Genomic DNA, 19,700 nt, shown 5'->3' with positions numbered 1-19,700 from the left:
GTATTTGGCAATTTTGAATATTTTGCCTCATCCTGAATTGACGAGGGGCTCGTTCGGGATGATGCATTTTCAGTATTGCATAGAATATTGAAGGACGTGTTGATGTCCACAGTGGGGGGTTAAAATCAGTTGCATAGGCCATAATGTGGTCCGAGTCCATGTCATACAATTGTCAAATAAACTGCAATAAATGCAACGATGTATATTGATATGCATTTAATATTATATAAATATACATAATGTTGTAAATACCAAATACCTGATCTACCTGTATCTTATCCAGTATATCTCTTATGATCCAGACAGTTGTTTATACTGTCCGATGAACTATGCTCACAGTTCCACGTTGTATCATATGGTGCTATTGGGAGGAAACGATTACGTTTTTTTGGATTTGGGTCATATGTAGATGTTCCGGACGAAGAGTGAGACAAAGTGGAATAATACGCAACCAAGTCCAAAATCTGCAAAAAGATATAAATGAGCGCTATTACTTTAATATTTTTAAAAAAAATATATGTCTACAACAATAAAGTTAATATTACCTGTAGTAACTGTGATGCACTACCAATTGTTGTTTTACCTTCTGTGCTAGCATTGCATAATTTATGGTATAAGAATGCAAGGACGACTCTGCTCCAATTATAGTTCTTGGCTCTTACTACATCCTCTAATTTTATAGCATATAGTAAAGACACCAAGTTTCTGATGAATCATAATACATCATTCCACCTAGTAGGAGCAACGTCAATGCACGTGTATTGTGATACAATTTCGAATGGTGTTTCGGGATTAGTTTCAACTTGTACTATGTGGGACATAATTACATTAGTTTGCAATTGTGAACCTTTAAATGCATTTGCATTTGACCAAAAATCTAAATATGTCAGGCAATAGTCCTGTCATTCAATAGTAGATCTTTCAAGATGAATAGGTCATAGGCTCACCATTTATAGAGAGTGCCCAAATTATTTGGACATATCATGGCTTCCTCTATACGAAGGTGAAGAGTCTGTGTTTTGAATCGTTACCTCTCCACCAATGAAGTGATAGGATGACAATCATATACGAGTCTTTTGCACCTATAAACACCATAAAATTCTATCTGGTGTAGTATTGTTGCACATGAATATATTAGGTTATGTCTTTGGAAATATTGCCAAAATACTCCATCTGCACATCTTACCTTTAGTAGAATGTCGATGACCATTAAGAATATTATCAAATCTATGTTGTGCTTGTTTGGACAATAAATTTACGTCACCCTAAAAAATTTCCAACAAACCTCCTATATCAACGAGACCAGCTGGACAAAGCAATTGATAATTACCTCCTTATTTTTAGGGTTTGACTAGGCAAAAACTGTAGATGTCAAATATAAAAATGACCATAATTCGAATAACAAAATATAATTAACCCAAAAAATTATCTTTTTCTAATGTATACAATAGACAATTTCAAAATTGTCATTTTAGGTTTTATTGCTCATATTATGTTTTATTGTACTCAACGTTGTGTGTTACTATTGTTCGTGCTTGGTTTTATAAAGTAATTGTTGCAAGATACATACGTACGTGTAGGACATAAATTATGCTATTTCAAAACATATTGTTGACACAGAAATTTTTGTGATGAATTACTAATTAGAAACTCGAATAAATTGGCTAATAGTTAGATTTTAAGTTAAAGTTTATACTAAATTTGGGCTTTACAATTTTTTTAGGGTAAATTACAACGATCTCTTGAAATTTGATATAATTAAAAATACTTTTATTATTTAAAAAATTATAAATAATCTCCTGATATTTAATGAAATTATGTAATCCTAGATGGAAATTTGAAATTGTCAACTTTGCCCTTGCTGCATTCTTTTCTTTTGTTAGGAAAAACTAAAGATTTGTTTTAAAATAAATTAGATAAGGTGAATGAAAATCTTTGAAATAATGTAAAAAATTTATCCACTTAGTCCATAAAAATTTTTAAAAATATTTTAAAGAATAAAAAAAATTATAATTCGTGGTCCACAAAGGCATTTTGGTAGATTTACCACAAAAATTTGGATAAAAATCTAATGAAGACTAACAGACTGAATTATTTATTAGACGATTATTAAAATTAAAGAATATTGATAATTTTTCAAATAATGAGAGAGTATTTGTAATTATCCAAATCTCAAAATAGCTCATTTTAAATCCCCTTTTTCCTAAATGGATTGGCCACAAATGAAGTATAAAACTATTTCTTTATTTTGATTGCCCAATTAAGCGAATACATGTTTAAGTATGGCCCCTGGGTGATCCACCAAAAGGTTTGTGGTGTTCACATTCGGTAGAAGTAATTCTGAGGTTAAAAAATAAAAAAAAAGAAGTAAATATTTAGATTTCATCTTTTGATTAAAGAAATAATGCCGATTAAATCATGGGGAGCCACCTCATAAAGCAATCATGGCAGGAGTTTCCGACTGATGTTTTTCAATAATTTCAGATAAAAAATCAAGTTAGACGAGAAGACAACAAGTCATATGACAAGCCAAACAAGACATCACACAATAAGTCAAGTCAGACATGCAGTCAAGTTAGACGACAAGCCAACTCTAAACATACAACACGTCCATACACACAAAACTAATCAAGTTCTATGCTTCCAGTCACAACGAAATCTTGCAACAACAAAGATTTTACATCTTTCATGGCGTCAAAACAATCAAGTCTTGGCACCAAATTTCAAAATAATCCATAATTCTACCACAAATCTAGAGGAAATTAAGCAGCAAAACAAGCTTTCAGACTTTAAATCGAACTTGAGAAAAATATCAGGGAATAATCTCCATTCCCAGCTATGCTTTCCACATATTGTAACATCTTACTTTAAGTTCATGAATTAATTTATTTATATTTTCCAAACTTGTAATATCTTTTTGCACACTCAAAATTTGTGTGAACATATACAAAATAAAGTTATTATTTCTATTTTGCATCTTTTAAATAGCATATATACTACTACTAATAAGAATATAGTTTTACATAGATGATATTAATTTCTATCATCATATTATATAGAATTAATTACACTTAGACCGCAAAAAATATGTGAACTTACACTTTTTTCTGAAAAAGTTTTGATACCTCCATAAAATTTCTGATTACACATGATCCCCTTATATTAGAATTTGGAAGGAAAATATTGAAATTAGCAAAATAAAGATTACATAAATTTTTATCTTTTGCCCTTAATTTAATATTCTCATATATATATTTTACTTATAAAGGGATAAATTAATATAATATATATATGGCGAGTGCGATTAATATTATTATATTTTTTCTCTTAATAAGTACAAAATTCTTATACGGGATTGTTAAATGAGGGATAAAATTGACTAAATATAATTTTTTTGATAACATTGAGGTTTTTTGTCTAAATTCTAACGAAAGGGGATCAAGTATAAACAGTGAATTTTATAAGGGGTGTAAGTATAATTTCTTAAAACTTTTTGAAAAGAAAATATAATTTGTAAAGGGTCTAAGTGTTATATATATAAAAAGGGAGATTAGTTATTTCCATAAGAATTTGAGTTGAAAATGTTATTTGCTATTTTGTTAAAGAAAGAATAATAAATTATGTTGTGTTTATAGTAAAAAGAGTTTATAGAAAGTGAAGAGAAAGGAGTTATGTGAGTTTTTTTTTCATAGAGTTGAAATAAATGAGAAAGAGAGGAAAGCAAAAGCAATAATATTTATAGCGCAACAAAGTTTAATAAATATATAATTTGCGTCAAAGATTTGTTTTTTTTATTAAATGTAGAAATCTATTTGATGAAAACTCAATTTTAGAGGGCCTCTCTCTCTCTCTCTCTCTCTCTCTCTCTGGTTTCTATCTTCTCTCTCTTCTCTCTCTTCTCTCTCAATTCTCTCTCCTCTCTCCTCTCTCCTCTCTCTCCAGAAGGAAAAAAACCTAAAAGAGCTGTTTACCCACAAGTAAGTTCTCTCTCTCTCTTCTCTCTTCTCTCTTCTCTCTCTCTCCCTCCTTCTCACTTTCTCTCTCTCTCAAAATATATTATCTGGGCTTTTCTCTCTCCGTCTCTCCTATCTTTATGTGGAATATTTTATGTGATTAAAAGTTTGAATATATATCTCTCTGCATGCGGTGGATGTTCTGATTTGCTCTGTTTCGTTGCCCTTCTAATTGTTGTTGCAGATCTGTTATTGTGTGAATTTGTGTTTCAGATCTGTTCCAAAATGTCAAAGATTGAATCTTTTTTAGAGGAATCTTGGCTTTCACGGGTGTTTTCTTAATTTTATCGATAATTGCTGCATCTTTCCTTCATGGGTTTCTTCAAGTTAGAAGGGATCTGTTTGATTTGTCATTTTTCGGTTTATTTTACTTTTCGGGCTTCAAAGAGACGAAGAAAAAGTTAATCTTGTTTCCCTTTATGTTTTAGATCTTATGGCTGTTTCAGTTTTCCGATGGTCTTTTCATACTATTAATTCTGAACTTCTTTACAATACGATGTTATAGTTCTCCGATTCACCCGAAATAGTTATTAGTAGTAAATATTTTGAAGACTCGGAATTGAAATTCTATGTTGATTTGAGTTTAGATGACTGTTGCAAGGTCATGGTTCTCAATGCTGCTCTGTTTGGCTGATTTCACATGCCCGCATTATCGTTATATTGTAAACAACAGCAATTTTTTGGTTTCTTGATCTGCTGGTATATTGATCACTTCATGGAAAAGCAGTATTTTGTAAAACCTTATTACCTTGATGATTTTATATACTCCATGGATTTCTTGACGTTTTCGGCTGTCATATTAATGAAAAACGAAATGGAGGTTCTTTGATGACTTAACGAATGAAGTATCCTTTTCCTTGATCTGTAGCTTTAATGGACGAAGACAGCCTGAGAAATTGGGGTTACTATGAACCTCCCCTTAAAGGGCATCTCGGTCTCCAGCTCATGTCTTCTGTGGCAGACCGAGACACAAAACCTTTCCTATCCGGGCGTGATAATCCCGTAATGGTTTCCGCTAATGGTGCTTTCCATCCCCGGGATTGCATGGTTACTGAACCGCCGGTCACACACATGGACTATGTGAGAGATAGTTGGATAAATCACCGGGAAAAGTTCTTGCATATGTTCCCGGGAAACCCTTATAATCCTGTTCTTGCCGAGCCTTCTGGAACCCATCATTCCATGACGATGGTGCACCAACCTGACACCACGAAAGAGACAAGACCAAGCATGGAAGACCCAAATGTTAAGAAGGAAGGTGGTGGCCCTGCCAAAAAGAGACAAGCTGCTGCAACCCCAAAAACTCCAAAAGGTAAAAAGCCTAGAAAAGGTCCGGCTCCAAAGGAAAATGGTAATCCCTCAGTTCAACGTGCAAAAACAGCAAAGAAGAATGTGGAAGTTGTTATAAATGGAATCGACATGGATATTACTGGCATACCGATTCCTGTTTGCTCATGTACTGGTACTCCCCAGCAGTGTTATAGATGGGGATGTGGGGGTTGGCAGTCTGCTTGCTGCACCACAACTATATCGATGTATCCATTGCCAATGAGCACCAAAAGACGCGGGGCCAGAATTGCTGGAAGAAAGATGAGTCAGGGTGCTTTTAAGAAGGTCTTGGAAAAACTTGCCGCAGAAGGCTATAACTTTGCTAACCCAATTGACCTGAGGACTTACTGGGCAAAACACGGTACCAACAAGTTTGTGATTATCAGGTAGATTGAACATTCCGGGCAACCACAACTGGATTGCCACCGCATCTGGTCCGTTTTTCATGTATATATTCTGTGGCCTTTTGCAGTTATCTGCTCGGTACTTTGTAGCCCTTGAACTTTCGTATTCACGATACGTGTTTGAAATTCTTGACTATTGTGGTCTCGCAAATCCATTAATCAATTCTCCTTTGTTTATGTCATAGGCTAGCAATATTTTCCTCTGGCCATTGAGGATAGGATAATGAATTATTCCTTTTATTCTAGTCAATGGATGATTTTGAGATTAATGTCTCCCTTTACGTGGTGTTGTGCTAACTTGGACATCTATGTATACTTGTTTGCATATTTTTTATGTTTTCCCTCAATAGTTACTTATTTAATACTACAAACCTTCATTCTTTTTACTTTATTTTGACCATGACATTTCTTGTCATTCCTCGTCAACACTCCTAGTTTGTTTCTGTGTTGCATTCTTAAGAAACAATGTAGCAGAACCAAACAGTAGATCTCTTAGTCATTCTTACACTTGTCTTTGAGGTTGTCATGCTGTTACTTCTTTCTTGCACTATATCACTAGTTCGATCATTCATCTTGCCTGCAACTCCATAACTGTTACTCGGTTTAGACGTGCAAAATATGTAGCTGAACCTTGGCATTTCTACATCATACTCAACTTTGCTTGCTACATATCAACAATCAATTACATATCTTTGCTAACAACTTAAACTCTCCAAGAATGTCCATATTTTGCTGGTGTGATCTTCCCAGCTGCTGCAAGGAAATGTATGATATTGTCTGCTGTCTTTTGAGCATTCTTGTCTAGTTTGAGATGCTGCAAAGGTTCTTAACTCGAACCGATTATTTCATTTCCCTCATTCAAGCATGTTAGTCTTTGAACCCAAAATTGGCATCAAGGTTTAGGACATTGTCAGTCTTCACAGTTGCATTGAAACCATACAAGGGTATGTTTGTTGAGATGAAATTTCCCAGTATGAACTTTGTTTAAGAGCTTTGAAAAAGGATTAAATCTGCTTTGCTTGCTTCTCATATAAAACTCATCTCATCTCGTCTCGTGAATTTTTTTCGTTTTGCAAAAAGAAATTGAGAAGATTTTACACATTATATCGACTATCAATCATATACTAAAAAAAGAAGTTTATCTCAATCAAATTTATTTCATATCGTTTCTTCCGGAGATTAAATGAGAAGAGATCACAAGCAATCACACCTAAGTGGGTGTTTGGCTGAATTTATTTGAAATATCTTATAAGCTTTTACATTTTATAAAATGTTTTATAAGTTTAGAAATGGTGAATTTTATTTTAAAAATAAGTTTTTAAAATATTTGGATAAATAAGATATTAGAGTTTATAAGATGTTAGAATGTTTAGCAAAATAAAATTTTCATACTCTAATAATAATCAAAAAAATTGTCAAACTATTAGAATTTAAAATCTTATAAATTAGATTAATTTTGCTTTAGAGAGAAAACGTCAATTACATAAAAGCTACAAATGAGTACTAACAAAATCTTAAAAAAATTATAAAATGGTTTACAAGAAATTGGATGAAGTTAATTTATTTTTAAAGAACTTATGAACTTTGAAACATCTTATAAAATATTTCGAGAAGCTTATAAGCTCAGTCGGGCACTCGCTAGATTTAAATAGGGATGATCATAAATTGAATTTGGGGTGGACATCTGAAACAATTGAAAAGAATTATAATTTTAGACTTTATTAGCATGAACTTTTATATAATTTAAGAAAATTAAGATTGGATTTAAATTAGGATGACAAGAATTTGAATTTTAAGTGAATCCATCAAAATTCAAGATTCGATCAGCAAAAATTTATAATGATTTAATTCGACCAAACTTATCTTAAAATTGGATATGAGATCCAATATATTAGACTTGTTAGACATGGTCTGCAGTTTTGAAAAATACTAGAAAGTATTTTACTTTAAAATAAATACATGATTATGGAGGCTAAAAATTAGATTTTAATTTTTTAAAAATAAAAATTCTGACATGTATAGTTTGTGTTCTAAATATATGTGGAAAATATAAAATACTTACTAGTTTTGTGTATGGATATATATACATATATAATTTGCACAGAAGAATACATATTCATAATATAGACCTATTTTCCATATGCAGAAACGCGTTTTTTTAAAAAAAAAAAAAAGAAAATATATCGCACACAAAACAGAAACGCGTTTTCAATTTGGGAAAGTCAATGCAACAATAATCTTTAACTTTTTGTAGTTTAGTTCAACATGTGAAGCACTAAGGTCAAAACTAAGACATGACCAACTCTTTACATTTGTCAGAGAAGAATTCTTCTCCTATGAATTATTTCACTGTCTTAATCTTTAAAATTTCATCGATCCAAACACAATCGACTCCTGAATTATAAAAGCAAATGATATTTCTATAATCCGATGACCAATACGTAATATATGTATTACAATAATTAGCCGGTCGCAAATTTTTTCAAGAAATATTCTAAATTGAGTTAAATTTGATCAAATTCAAATTAATTATACAAAAATTGCAGTACCCGTACAATGTAATCATATAACAAGTACAGTAAGATTTATAATATAATTGGATGGACGAAACCTGATTTGAACAAAATACTTGGTTCAAACACAAAATCAATGAAGCTGCACTAATCTTCTAATCAATAAGCCAAGTACATTTTCAAAGGAAGTGATATGGTATCATCTACCAGAGTCAAATATAAACCACTTGCTTATGATTAATCTATCTTTTTCCTGAATGGTTTTTTCCAGTTTTGATGCACAAGGAAGATTGATTGGTGGTCCACAATGTATGAAACGCAGATCGAAAATTCTAATCCAAATTGGGTTTTGAGTCGGATCTGAAACGATTATATGGTAGGTACAATACACTTGCAATGTGATTAATGTGTATTTTAAAAAAAATGATCAATCACATTACAAGTATATCACACTTACTCTATAATTAGTTCGATTCGATGGTACCTGATTTGGACGAGAATTTTCCAACACGGAGAAGAGGATCATCAAACACAAAAAGGACTCTCTCGCACAAACATGCAGCAACCTGCGTCACATTTTCACATCTATTCTAACTCTCTCACTCTCTCTCCTTAAAACTGCCTTTCAGTGATGAATTGAAGCTATAGTCCAAGGTAAGAATTACAAGAAGGTGATCATGTCCGGGACTTCTTGATGTTTGCTACCTTGTACGTATGTCAGAAAAGGGCTTCCAAAGGGATTCTTGTACATGAAATCATCTTCAAAACTCTCCCATTTGTCAGTGATTATTGTCCTAAACTCATCATCCCCATAGAAATTATACTTCTCTTCTTCACTGCTTGTATGGTTTTTCTCATCAGCCTGATCAACACTCCCTTTACGGACTTCATTTTGTCTTGATTCTTCCACATACGATCCCTCCGCGAAACTCTTGATTATCTCTTTCAGTTCATTAATTCCCTCTTCGGGTATCCGATCGATAACCGGGAACTGAGAGGCGTACACGACTCCGATCTTTTGACAGAACTCGAAGTAGTAAGAGAGATCGTCGCCGTGTTGGATGGCCTTCTGCACGACGTTGAGCGCCATGCTTGCCTCAGCCTTACCACCCGAATAAATATTCAAGAGAACGATAGCGATCCCTCTGCAAATCTTGCTATAAAGATCGTAAATCTCGATTATGAGCCCGTCCATGACGTCAAGAACGAGGGGCATGAAGGCAGCCGTGGCCTGTGGCCTGATCTGCATGAGCAGGTCAATCAAAGACTGCAACCTCAGGAGGTGCTTGAGCTCATGCCTGATGGAGAACCCTTCTCCGTCAACTGATTTCTCCTCCGCCTGCTGGCAAATGACAGCCGATTTCTGATCAAGAAACGCGTAATAAGCTCTGATGAAGGCGTTGAAAGGCCACATCTTCGCCTGCCGGCCTTGTCCGTCACTGAAGCCGGAAAGATCAAAGGGGAGCCTGCCAATATGCCTGACGCAGTGGAGACGGCTGTTGGTGATGTTGTGCATGAGGTAAAGACCCTTGAGGGCAACCACCCAGTTTCTAGTCTTGTGCATGCGGTGGGAAAGGGACCAGAGAACCGGCCTGAGGTTGCAGGGCGAAATGCGGATCCACTCACAAACGCGGTCGATGTTGCGGCGGTCAAAGGAGAGGTGGTAGTGGGCGGTGGAGCGGATGACGGCCTTCTGGATGTCGGGGTGGCGGAGGGCGGTGCGGCGGGAGAGCTGGGCCTGCCAGATGCTGTTTTGGTCCTTCAAAGCGCCGGAAGCCCTCTTCCATAGCCTCATCGCGGTGGCCCTGCACCTGGAGGCCCTGATCTTCTTGCGTTTCGATTGTCTGTCGTTGTTGTTGTTGTTGCTGCTGTCCGAATTGGTGCGTGAAGTTATGGTTATGGGAATATTGGAAACGAGAAGTAGAACATGATTTGCGGTGGGAGATGGTGATGGTGATGGTCATAGTCAGCGCCCATCTGTCCCTCTTCAAAACGACTGGTGGACCACCAAAAACAACGCTACCCAATTTAGATGGGTCAAATTTTATTTTACTTTTTTTATGTTCAAATTTAATTTTAAAATAATTATTATCTTTTTAATTTACTTCAAATTAGTCTTTTAAAATGATTTTTTTCGCACATATTTTAAAAAATATAACTATTTTAACTAAAAGTGTTTATAATTGAATAATTATTTAAATAATAATTTCATCAATGATATAAAAATATAATTTTTGCAAATTTCTTACGTTTTTCAAATAAAAAAAACACTTGAAATAAATAAGTTAGAGATAAAAATTAGCACAAAAATTTTTATATAAAAAAGCTTTGAAATTATATATGTATACATATAGAAGAGGGGGGAATGAGTTTTTGTCAACCTAAAAGTTTCAAGAGCCATAGTTTTATTAATTTAAAATAAAAAATTCAAATCATTTCGATCAAGTCTATATAATTATATATATAAAAATGAAATTGTGTAGCATCTAATTCGAGTAGGTCCTATATAATTATGTTAAAAGTAAAAATATGTACCATCTAATTCGAATAGCCTTCTCTACTATAAGGAGTTTTACACCCCATTCTTCAACATTTTAATCGACATATATATTCATTTTTTTATTTTTTATTTAAATATTGTTGCCATATTTTATTTTTTGAACTATTTTCTCTTACCTATTTATTTAAGTGCTTTTTATTTGAAAATTTCAAGAAGTTAACCAAATTCACAATAAGTATTTTTATGTCATTTATGAAGTTAATATCTAAATAATTGTCCAATATTAAATTCTTCAATTAATACAATCATGTTTTTCTAAGTTTATGGAGGGACCAAACTGTAATTTGAAAATAAAAAGGAATTAAAAATAAAAATATTATATGGTAATATGAAAATACACCCATTGAAAAGACTAATTTGAAGTGAGTCAAAGAAAATAACAACTGTTTTGAAGTTAAAATTAAATATCGAGAACTAATGTACTCCACCCAGTTTAGACGTATTCCTTCTTTTTATTATTCAATTACTAGCCGTAATAGCACACCACATATAATAAATAGTCTTTTATATTTTAAAATATATCAAAAATAAAAATAAAATATATAAATCAATAAATTATATTTAAAATAAATAAATTAAAAAAAAATATTGACACAACAAAAAAAAATCATATAATGTTGTCATGAGTCACTAAGCGAAAATATATATACATATATATATATATATTATTTTTTATATTAATATAGGTGTTTCAATACAACCTTTTTTTCATGAAAATTAATTACATAATAACCTGAAAATATTAATTGATGACAAAGCCAATATGGTCATCAATCACAGGGTCTAAGATAGTCCCAACCTACATAAATTTATGATATTAATTGATTTAATATACAATACGGACGTTCATGAAACTTGAACTCATATTTAATTGTCAGGTCTCAACTAAAATCTGAATTACACAGTTATTAGCTTCTGTTTTTATAGTAAAAATAAATTGTAAAAAGATTTATAAATATAGCAAAACTGGAAAACAGAATAAATAGTAGGAAAAAATAAAAAGTTAAAATGTTTGGAAGAACAACTTAACATTTACGATTTTATTAATATGTTGCAGAAAGTGGTAGGAAAAAGGGGACTGTTTATAGCTTTTGGTTCAAATTAGTTTAACTACACTTCACAAACATTGTAAATAAAACCCTTTTCATCTTATTTTCGACAAAAAACACCTTAAGTGCTGATAATAAGCTTACGCAGTGGCAGCAGCTATCATCTCTGGATAGTGTGGACTCATTCGGCAATGGTACATATGCATACAGAACCAACTTTTGATGATTGCTATAATGATTTAAGTTCAACATTGATCGCGACTTCCGAGTGTTACATTTTTAATCTGATCTTGAGAAAACTTTAGATGGCAAAAGAGAATCATTCTACAAGAGATATACAGAGGGCAACAGCCATACCAAGCAGCAATGAGATTATTTGGACTGCTGTATTTCTCAAAGCTGAGGTGCCATTATTCATCTCAGCCAACACGCCAGCAAGGGCGATGTAGATAAAACCACCAGCAGTGAACCCCTGGAAGAGAGAACAGAAACAGGACGGTGAGCATTCACTAGAGCGTCTAAGATACAATTTGTGCTTTTGCTTGACCAAGGAACTATCACCTCAATCCAAGACGAGTGGCCAGGATCTTTTCCCCATATCAAAGCCTGTATATCAATAGAGCTCAAATTAGTAATATTCCCATCATGAAGTACATAAAGATAAACACAAGCTTCTCTCAGTCATAAGAGTCTACGAACCAGAGCAGTTCCTGCTAATGCCAGCAGTGCAGATAGAAAGTTAAAGAAGAGAGCTTTGGAGACACTGAAACCAGATCTCACCAAAATTCCAAAATCACCTATCTGCACAAACCAGCAATAGTAAATGTTGTAGTTTATACATTTTCAGATACTAAGAAGCTATTACACAGTTGTCCACCCTGGGTTATGAAATTGAGCCAAATCCGAATATGAGACATGCCACATTTAGGTTTAAGTATTTAAGAGAGAATCCATGTTCAGAACGATCATTCGATGACTGAAGAGAAAAGAGAAGACCATCATCAGCCTACTAATCTAGGAATGCAACACTTATTCAGAACCAAGGAACTGGGAAGTTAAGAGATCTTATTAGCAACGCAAGAAAGCATATAGACTAGACGACTGTTAGCACCAATATCTGTAATGACATTAAAGTAAAACTACTGATGCCTACTTACAATATCAATGTTGTATTTTATAATAGTTGGTGCAATGCAAACAATTCAGTTAATTGAAACAGGTATTCTGCAATAAATTATCAAAGAGGAGTAGGAGATATATCAGGTAGGATGAGACCCAACGGGCTAAGAGCACTGCTAATGACAATTTTCGGTTCACCTTATCCCACACCCTTTATTTACAACATAATTCTCGTAAGAGGTACATATCTTTCAATAGCATCAGAGCACAAACCAGCAATTTGTAATACAGTTTTCAAGACCCGGATTGAATAAAGATATGTTCCACCATCTCCTATGAGTATCCTAATTAGCTCCTCCGATCAGAGAATAAATTTTGTATTCAAATGCCATTTGCAACCCATATGCACATGATCACAAATTATCAGGCAAAACTTATTCAAACTATCTACAGAGAGAACACTTCATACTCTACTGATCCAGACCCATAGTACTAGTATAACTTTAGAAAAGTGGCAACAAAAGCAGAGCAGAAATCAAACCTCTTGGGGAAGCTCATGAGCAAGCAAAAACAGAGTTCTTGACCACCCACCAACTGATCCATAAAGGAGGAATGCACTTCCCAAAGCCATCCCATCAGTGAAATTATGCTGAGCCAGATAACACATGTGCAGATATATCATTCTCTCATAGTCAGATAAGTAATGATAGCATAGCAGGTTGGAGATGACCTACCACTCCATCTGAGAAGAGGTTCAGGTAACCAATCACCAAATTTGACTGGGACTTGACAGGTTCTTTTCTGTGAATGGACTCAACATTACCATTGGAGATGTTGTCGGTGCTTGATTCAGTTCTATCTTTATTGGAACTATTGCTAGTATTTCGCTGCAAGTGACAATTACAGACAACATTTCAGGTCAAAGACTAAACCCATTTTCACATGCTTAATATGTTAAGCGCAGTATTTACCAAGAAGCATTTTGATCGACTGATCAATCATATTAGAGAATTAAGGTTATATTTGTAGTTAAAGAGAATGAACAAATATCCTTTCCATTTCTCCAGCATCATTAGAATCAAGGTAAGTCTAAACAGAATGCGTACACACAAGTAATCACAACAGACAAACTTCTTACTACCTTCCGCAGAACATCTTTTTCACTTGTTTTATCACTGCAAGCCGTGTCAGCAGCTCTATCCAAATCTTTTTCTTCAGATGTCTTTTCTGATAATCTTTCATTTTTCTCAGCATGGGATAGTCCCTGATGATTTTCAAGTGCATGACCATCATCTTTCAATTTGTTGGTGTGCTTATGATGGTGGTGGTGGTGGTGATGACCAAGACCCCAAGCATTTTCTCCACCAGAAAATTCTTCGACATACCTCACAATTTTCTCGACAATAAGGAACACTACAATTCCAGCTGTAACAGCAAGTATCATAATAAGAATTCACATTTTGGAAATACAACTTCACAAAGATTTATCAACAACAGAGGTCTGGATACATATTTTTATGAAAAAGAAAAAAAGAAGCACATTTTTCATTCAGCAATGCAAAGGAAAGGATTATATTGCATTGATATAGTTGGCGAGTTAAGGAACAGAATAATCATGAGAAAAATTCGCCGTAGTGATGAAATGATATTCAACTCCTTAATATATTAGCCAATCTCCAGAAACATAAAAAAATGCTAAGTAAAACAATTTGCTCTGAGAGGTCTAACACAGGAACTGAAATAAGGATAAAGCAATATACAGAGTTACAATATCATTTCTCGGAAATGCCTTTCAGTTTTCTCCAAATATTGCAAGGTTTCTTGCTGCTTCGCAAAGTCAGCCATGCCTTTCACATGCTAGCTTAAAGTGGGATAAAGAAGTGTTCATCAGACAGAAAGTCTGCAAATGGTCCAAATCCTGCCTCTTAACAAGCTGATTTTCTGGTGAAAAAACAATTTTTGCAAGAGTAATGCATTTTAGGCAAGCGTGCTGATGCACCAAACAAGAATGTTTACAGTAAACTAGGAAGCAGTCTTGACAAACTTTACTCACCCAAGATTGACAAACCAATGGAAAGATCCTCTAAGGAATGTGAATGTGAATGTGACTGTCCAAACTGTGCATGGTGATGATGATCATGGTCATCATGTGAGTGGGAGTGCACACCACCTGTAAACATAAAATTCAAGCCATGTAAAATGAGAAATAGCAAATCTTCATAATTGAATGATACTCCAGTCAAATTGGTGTATGTTGCATAAGTTAAACAAGCTCAAGACAGCTACCAAAACGAAACGGGAAACGATATCCTTTGATAGTATGGTACAGTTGATAGCTTGCAAATTCTACCAGGCATTTTGCAATTCTGCTACATGTACAGTATTCAAGGAATAACAAATTAAGAGAAAAAAATTTCATCATAACCTCCAAAACAGCTTACAAGTTGCTCAGGCATGCATAAAACTTGCATCTAGGACTTTTTTCAAGAAAACACATGTTCAGTACAAGGATATAAATTTTCTCAAAAGGTTATAGTACCTTTGAGATTTTCTTACAGGTTGTAAAGTTGTTCTGAAGCAAGTAAGAGTTGACAGTTGTGCAAAATCTTGTGACAGCATCAGTTTGAGATAGACTCAATGAAAGAGCAGATAGCTTGAAGCAGAAACTCAATACAGCTAGAAATATCTTACACATCTTCTGATAATTCTTATCTTCTTTACACACACACTCACATATAGGAATTAGTATTTGATCACAGAACAAGGAAAGTGAGTCTAGGAATTTATACCAATACTACCCAAGCAGGTTAAGGATGATCAGTCATCAGTGCACCCCCCAGCTCCCCTAACAGTTAACACCAACAAATGAGAATGCAACGTACTAATTGTGGCATACTTTAAAAGCAATCTGAGATTTTTATGCCCAGGGCACACAACATTAAGAGAAAATACAACCTCCACATCATTTTAGCTAAAGCCTAAACATAACATGCTTCAGAAAGTTTATTCTGCTACATGTAGAGAATCCCATAAACACTTCTCGTAGTGGCAACTGGCAAGAAACATGCAAGTACAATAATGCACTTCTTCAGGAGATGATATGCACGCTGGAATGACAGGCATTAATTCTATCACATAATATTATTTCCAAACCCTCAGGATACAACTAGTTGGTTATATATTCAAAATGAGATCATTTCTTCATAGATATAGGCAAGGTGCAACAGCTGGCATAGTCAGCTATTAAAGGTGCACATTTACTGTGACTTGAACTCAATGGTCATTGCTAGCATGGAGGAAAGTTCACCATTATCCTCACCATTTAATATCTTTATCCTCCTAGAATAATCAAGCATCTATTTTTTCCAATTAGAATGAATCTCTTACTATGATGTGTGATTAGCTTTAATCTACAAAATCTAAGAGGCTGAAAAAGACTTGAAGCTACTTTCATATGCTTAGTTTCACTAGAAAATAACCAGCCAACAAATGTATTCAATTTTTTCACTCACTACAAGAATAGGCCTTCCTCCAAAGATGAATGCAAAAGAATATCAGAATTGTCTTAAAAATAGCAACTTGGATGTCTAATTAAATGCACCTTAAAATGATGCCCTGTTGTTACAGAAGAAGAAACTCCTATCTTAATTTCCATTGATACACATGACTGCTTGTCTTGGAGAGTCTCTCATTCCACCTATAATAGGCACATGGGAAAGTGAGAGCTTCACTTTACATCACCTTAAAATTTTTGTTTTTCATACTAATAATAAATAAATCACATCTCAATAAATGACACAAAAGTTTCATACGTTGCCATCATCTTACAAACAAAGTATATAGAACTCTATTATTGATGATGATAAGCGTGAATAAAAGCTTCAAAAGTTACGAAAGATTATACGTCAGGAAGGAATTTATTGGGGATGACCTTATGACAAATTCTGAAGTTTGACAGTAAGGGAAAAAGAAAACAACGGACTTCGGAAAAGAAGTTGTAAACTAGACAATGAGTTTGACCACTAGAATTTCTTTTTAATAATCTTAACATTTTCCCTTTCATCAGACTCCAAAAAATTAAGGGGCTAAGTGAAAAATCATTTTATTAAAACCATTCTAGAAGTCCATAAGAAAAAGCTGATCACATTAATTGGAATGAGGGTCAATAATAGAAAACCAATTTGAGATGCCGTAGTTACTTTGTTTATTTTTTATACACACTTTGATCCACTCCCGAGCTCAATTATTGATGTTTAGCACTCATGCTCTATGTAACTTAAGTCATAGCATACCAGATTAATCGCAAGGATTTACCAAATATCCCTAGCCATGACCCAATAGAAGAACAACTGTTTGGACTCTCCTCAAGGCAAGCACAAAAGAAATGTAGATTAAAATCTTCCAAGAGTTCAAATTATCTTATATTATTTGCATTGGAGGTGGGCACTAGCAAAAAAGAACCACATCTAGTAGAGTCCTATCTGGTCAAGAAACGCATGTTCATAATACCCTTCAACTTCTTTTTCTTCTTATTTGATCGATTCACATTCTCTACAACACACTCTCATAATTTAGCTTTTTGCTTATGCCAAAAATATCACAGCTTCATACGGGACAGAATACTGGAAATTTGATTTTCATGTCATCTCTCTGTCAGAAGACTGATTGACAATTGAGTATGCAGTTGAGATCGTTCCAGTTTAAGAATACAGGTATTGACTTAAGAAACTGGGGCTAACCATCTTGAAACCACACATAGTCTCAACTTTCCAGGACTTTAATTATAGCAAAAGACAGTGAACAGAACGTGTTCAAGGAAAAAGGGGAAAACAACAAAGGCAGACGAACTTAAGCTTCGATTGTTTACAAAATGCAGAGGAGATCTCTTTTTCATTCATACCGAAAGCATGTGGCAATTGATGAAGAAAAGCATCACCCAGCATAGCTCCAGCCTGCACAAGAAAACTTCATATGAAATCTGGCCAGAGCAACTACAGATAACTCTATAGGCAGACTGCAATATAGGGTGATCCACGATTTTTCTTAGAGAAACTGAAATGAGAAAGAATGAATAGAAGTTAAGTACTATGCAAACAAGCAAAATTTCATTTACACAGTGAAAATATTGGAGAAGTTCATCCCGCTGAGATTTGAAATAGGCCTAAAGTACCAATATATAATTCCTCAAAGTAGTGATTTCTTAGAAAAATCATCAGTTTGTTCCAGAGAAACTACTAAAAATTTCTGAATTCAGAAATCCCATTTTTCCCGCGAAGTACCAAAGAAATTACATAAATTCTCTCAGTCCAAAAGTTCACTACAGTAAGCTTCTTCAACTGAAAAACTCATCACAAGATGACAAGGTGTCAATAAACAGGTTGGAGTAGCTCTTTTGGCAAGATAAAAGTAATTTGATACCACTAACATTAATAAATACGCTAGCCGAATGCAAAAGGCAACAACTACAAACTCAAGTTAGAAAGGATGTACATAAGAAAGAGTGAAGAGAGGAATAAGAAAATCCAACCCCAAATAATGCTAAAGAATCAACAAGTGTCTTTGATGGCTTCCCCTGTACTGCAGGTATCCAAAACCCAATATTTTGTTAGTTAGCTATAAGCATGAGTTGGCATCTTTCCAGCACCAAGAAAAAGGGCAAGCAATGCGTTTGGGCTACTCACTAAATATCAAAGGCAACAAAATCAGGCAAATCAGCGAAGCCAAGCTAACCAATAGCGAACAAGCCATAGCATGGAGCCAGAGCCCTGCCAAACAATCCACAGATAACTAAAGTTTACAATAGATCATTAACACAATGAAATCAAACCATAATAACAAAACTTCATAGTGGAAGATCTTCCTGAAATAGATAGCATAACCAAGCATGTACGGAATTCAGGCAGCCATTGATGCTAACCCTTTATGTGACAAGCAAAAAATCAATCAAGTTCCTGAAGAACTCAGTCAAAGTACACAGAGTAGTACAGAACTTGCAGCCATGCTCAGTTGATTGATTGTTTGTCGCAACCAAACTACATGGCACAAAGTGATCATTCCAAGCAAAAGATCTCCTGCAGTAAACAAATGCGGAGCAATTCCCATACTAAAAGGAAACATGGTCATCCAAGTTAGAAATCAACACAAAATAAAACCCTTTACTTAGTAATGTTAACACCAGCTTAGTTAACCTAAAATCTCACAAGAACGGAGCTCATGAAAATGACAAAATCAAATACTTATGTTAAACAAACACAAACACCATATCAAACTAGGGAACTTAATAGAAAAAATGAAAAAGAAAAAAATCCCACAACCAAAAAGGACAAGAAATTACATACAAAGCCCAGAAAGCTCCACATGACCACCATGCTTATGCCCTCCATGTACAAGCTCAAAATCATGGTCATGATCATCATGTGACCACATCATCTTCAGATCTTCCTCTTCAGCCATTTCCTCTGGAAGAAGCACCTGCTGCCGTTTCATCTCCTTAATTAACCCAGCATCCTCATCATGCAAATGATCATGGTGGTGGTGGTGGTGGCCATGGCTACACTGGTGAGCTGCGGCCACAAAGAACCCAAATCCCACCACCACCAAAACCCCAAACCCATAGGAACAGATCTGCCGCCGCTTATCTGAAACACCTCCCATTGACCCGTTTGGATTACAGAAACAAAAAGGAAAGCAACCCAAGAACTCAAAACACAAAA

At 34.5% G+C, this 19,700-nt stretch overlaps 3 protein-coding genes across 3 annotated transcripts in view; 1 reads left to right on the top strand and 2 right to left on the bottom strand.

Moving 5' to 3' along the window:
- On the top strand, positions 3,821–6,033 carry LOC105156158 (protein BASIC PENTACYSTEINE1-like). The gene is made up of 2 exons (XM_011072216.2): positions 3,821–3,977; positions 4,882–6,033. The coding sequence occupies exon 2, from the start codon at positions 4,887–4,889 to the stop codon at positions 5,730–5,732; it is 846 nt and encodes a 281-aa protein (XP_011070518.1). The 5' UTR covers positions 3,821–3,977; positions 4,882–4,886; the 3' UTR covers positions 5,733–6,033.
- Positions 8,921–10,054, bottom strand: LOC105156312 (putative clathrin assembly protein At1g25240). Its single transcript, XM_011072409.1, has one exon. It carries the CDS (start codon positions 10,052–10,054, stop codon positions 8,921–8,923), a length of 1,134 nt encoding a protein of 377 aa, XP_011070711.1.
- The window catches only part of LOC105156157 (IAA-alanine resistance protein 1), a gene marked incomplete in the record, with an annotated part of 8,032 nt that continues 326 nt past the window's right edge, over positions 11,995–19,700 (bottom strand). Inside the window, 11 exon segments of the mRNA XM_011072215.2 lie at positions 11,995–12,340; positions 12,430–12,474; positions 12,568–12,669; positions 13,529–13,636; positions 13,722–13,874; positions 14,129–14,412; positions 15,041–15,157; positions 17,888–17,939; positions 18,515–18,564; positions 18,669–18,752; positions 19,326–19,700. Coding sequence (XP_011070517.1) covers positions 12,188–12,340; positions 12,430–12,474; positions 12,568–12,669; positions 13,529–13,636; positions 13,722–13,874; positions 14,129–14,412; positions 15,041–15,157; positions 17,888–17,939; positions 18,515–18,564; positions 18,669–18,752; positions 19,326–19,641 — 1,464 coding nt within the window.

The sequence above is a fragment of the Sesamum indicum genome, linkage group LG2, assembly GCF_000512975.1.
Source record: "Sesamum indicum cultivar Zhongzhi No. 13 linkage group LG2, S_indicum_v1.0, whole genome shotgun sequence".
NCBI lineage: Eukaryota > Viridiplantae > Streptophyta > Magnoliopsida > Lamiales > Pedaliaceae > Sesamum > Sesamum indicum.
The sequence above is the reverse complement of the archived record's forward strand: the minus strand, read 5'-3'. Positions and strand labels throughout refer to the sequence as shown.

Excerpts from the sequence above, each read along its gene's own strand:
- LOC105156158 (XM_011072216.2), top strand. The coding sequence starts at position 4,887 with ATGGACGAAGACAGCCTGAGAAATTGGGGTTACTATGAACCTCCCCTT.
- LOC105156312 (XM_011072409.1), bottom strand. The coding sequence starts at position 10,054 with ATGAGGCTATGGAAGAGGGCTTCCGGCGCTTTGAAGGACCAAAACAGC.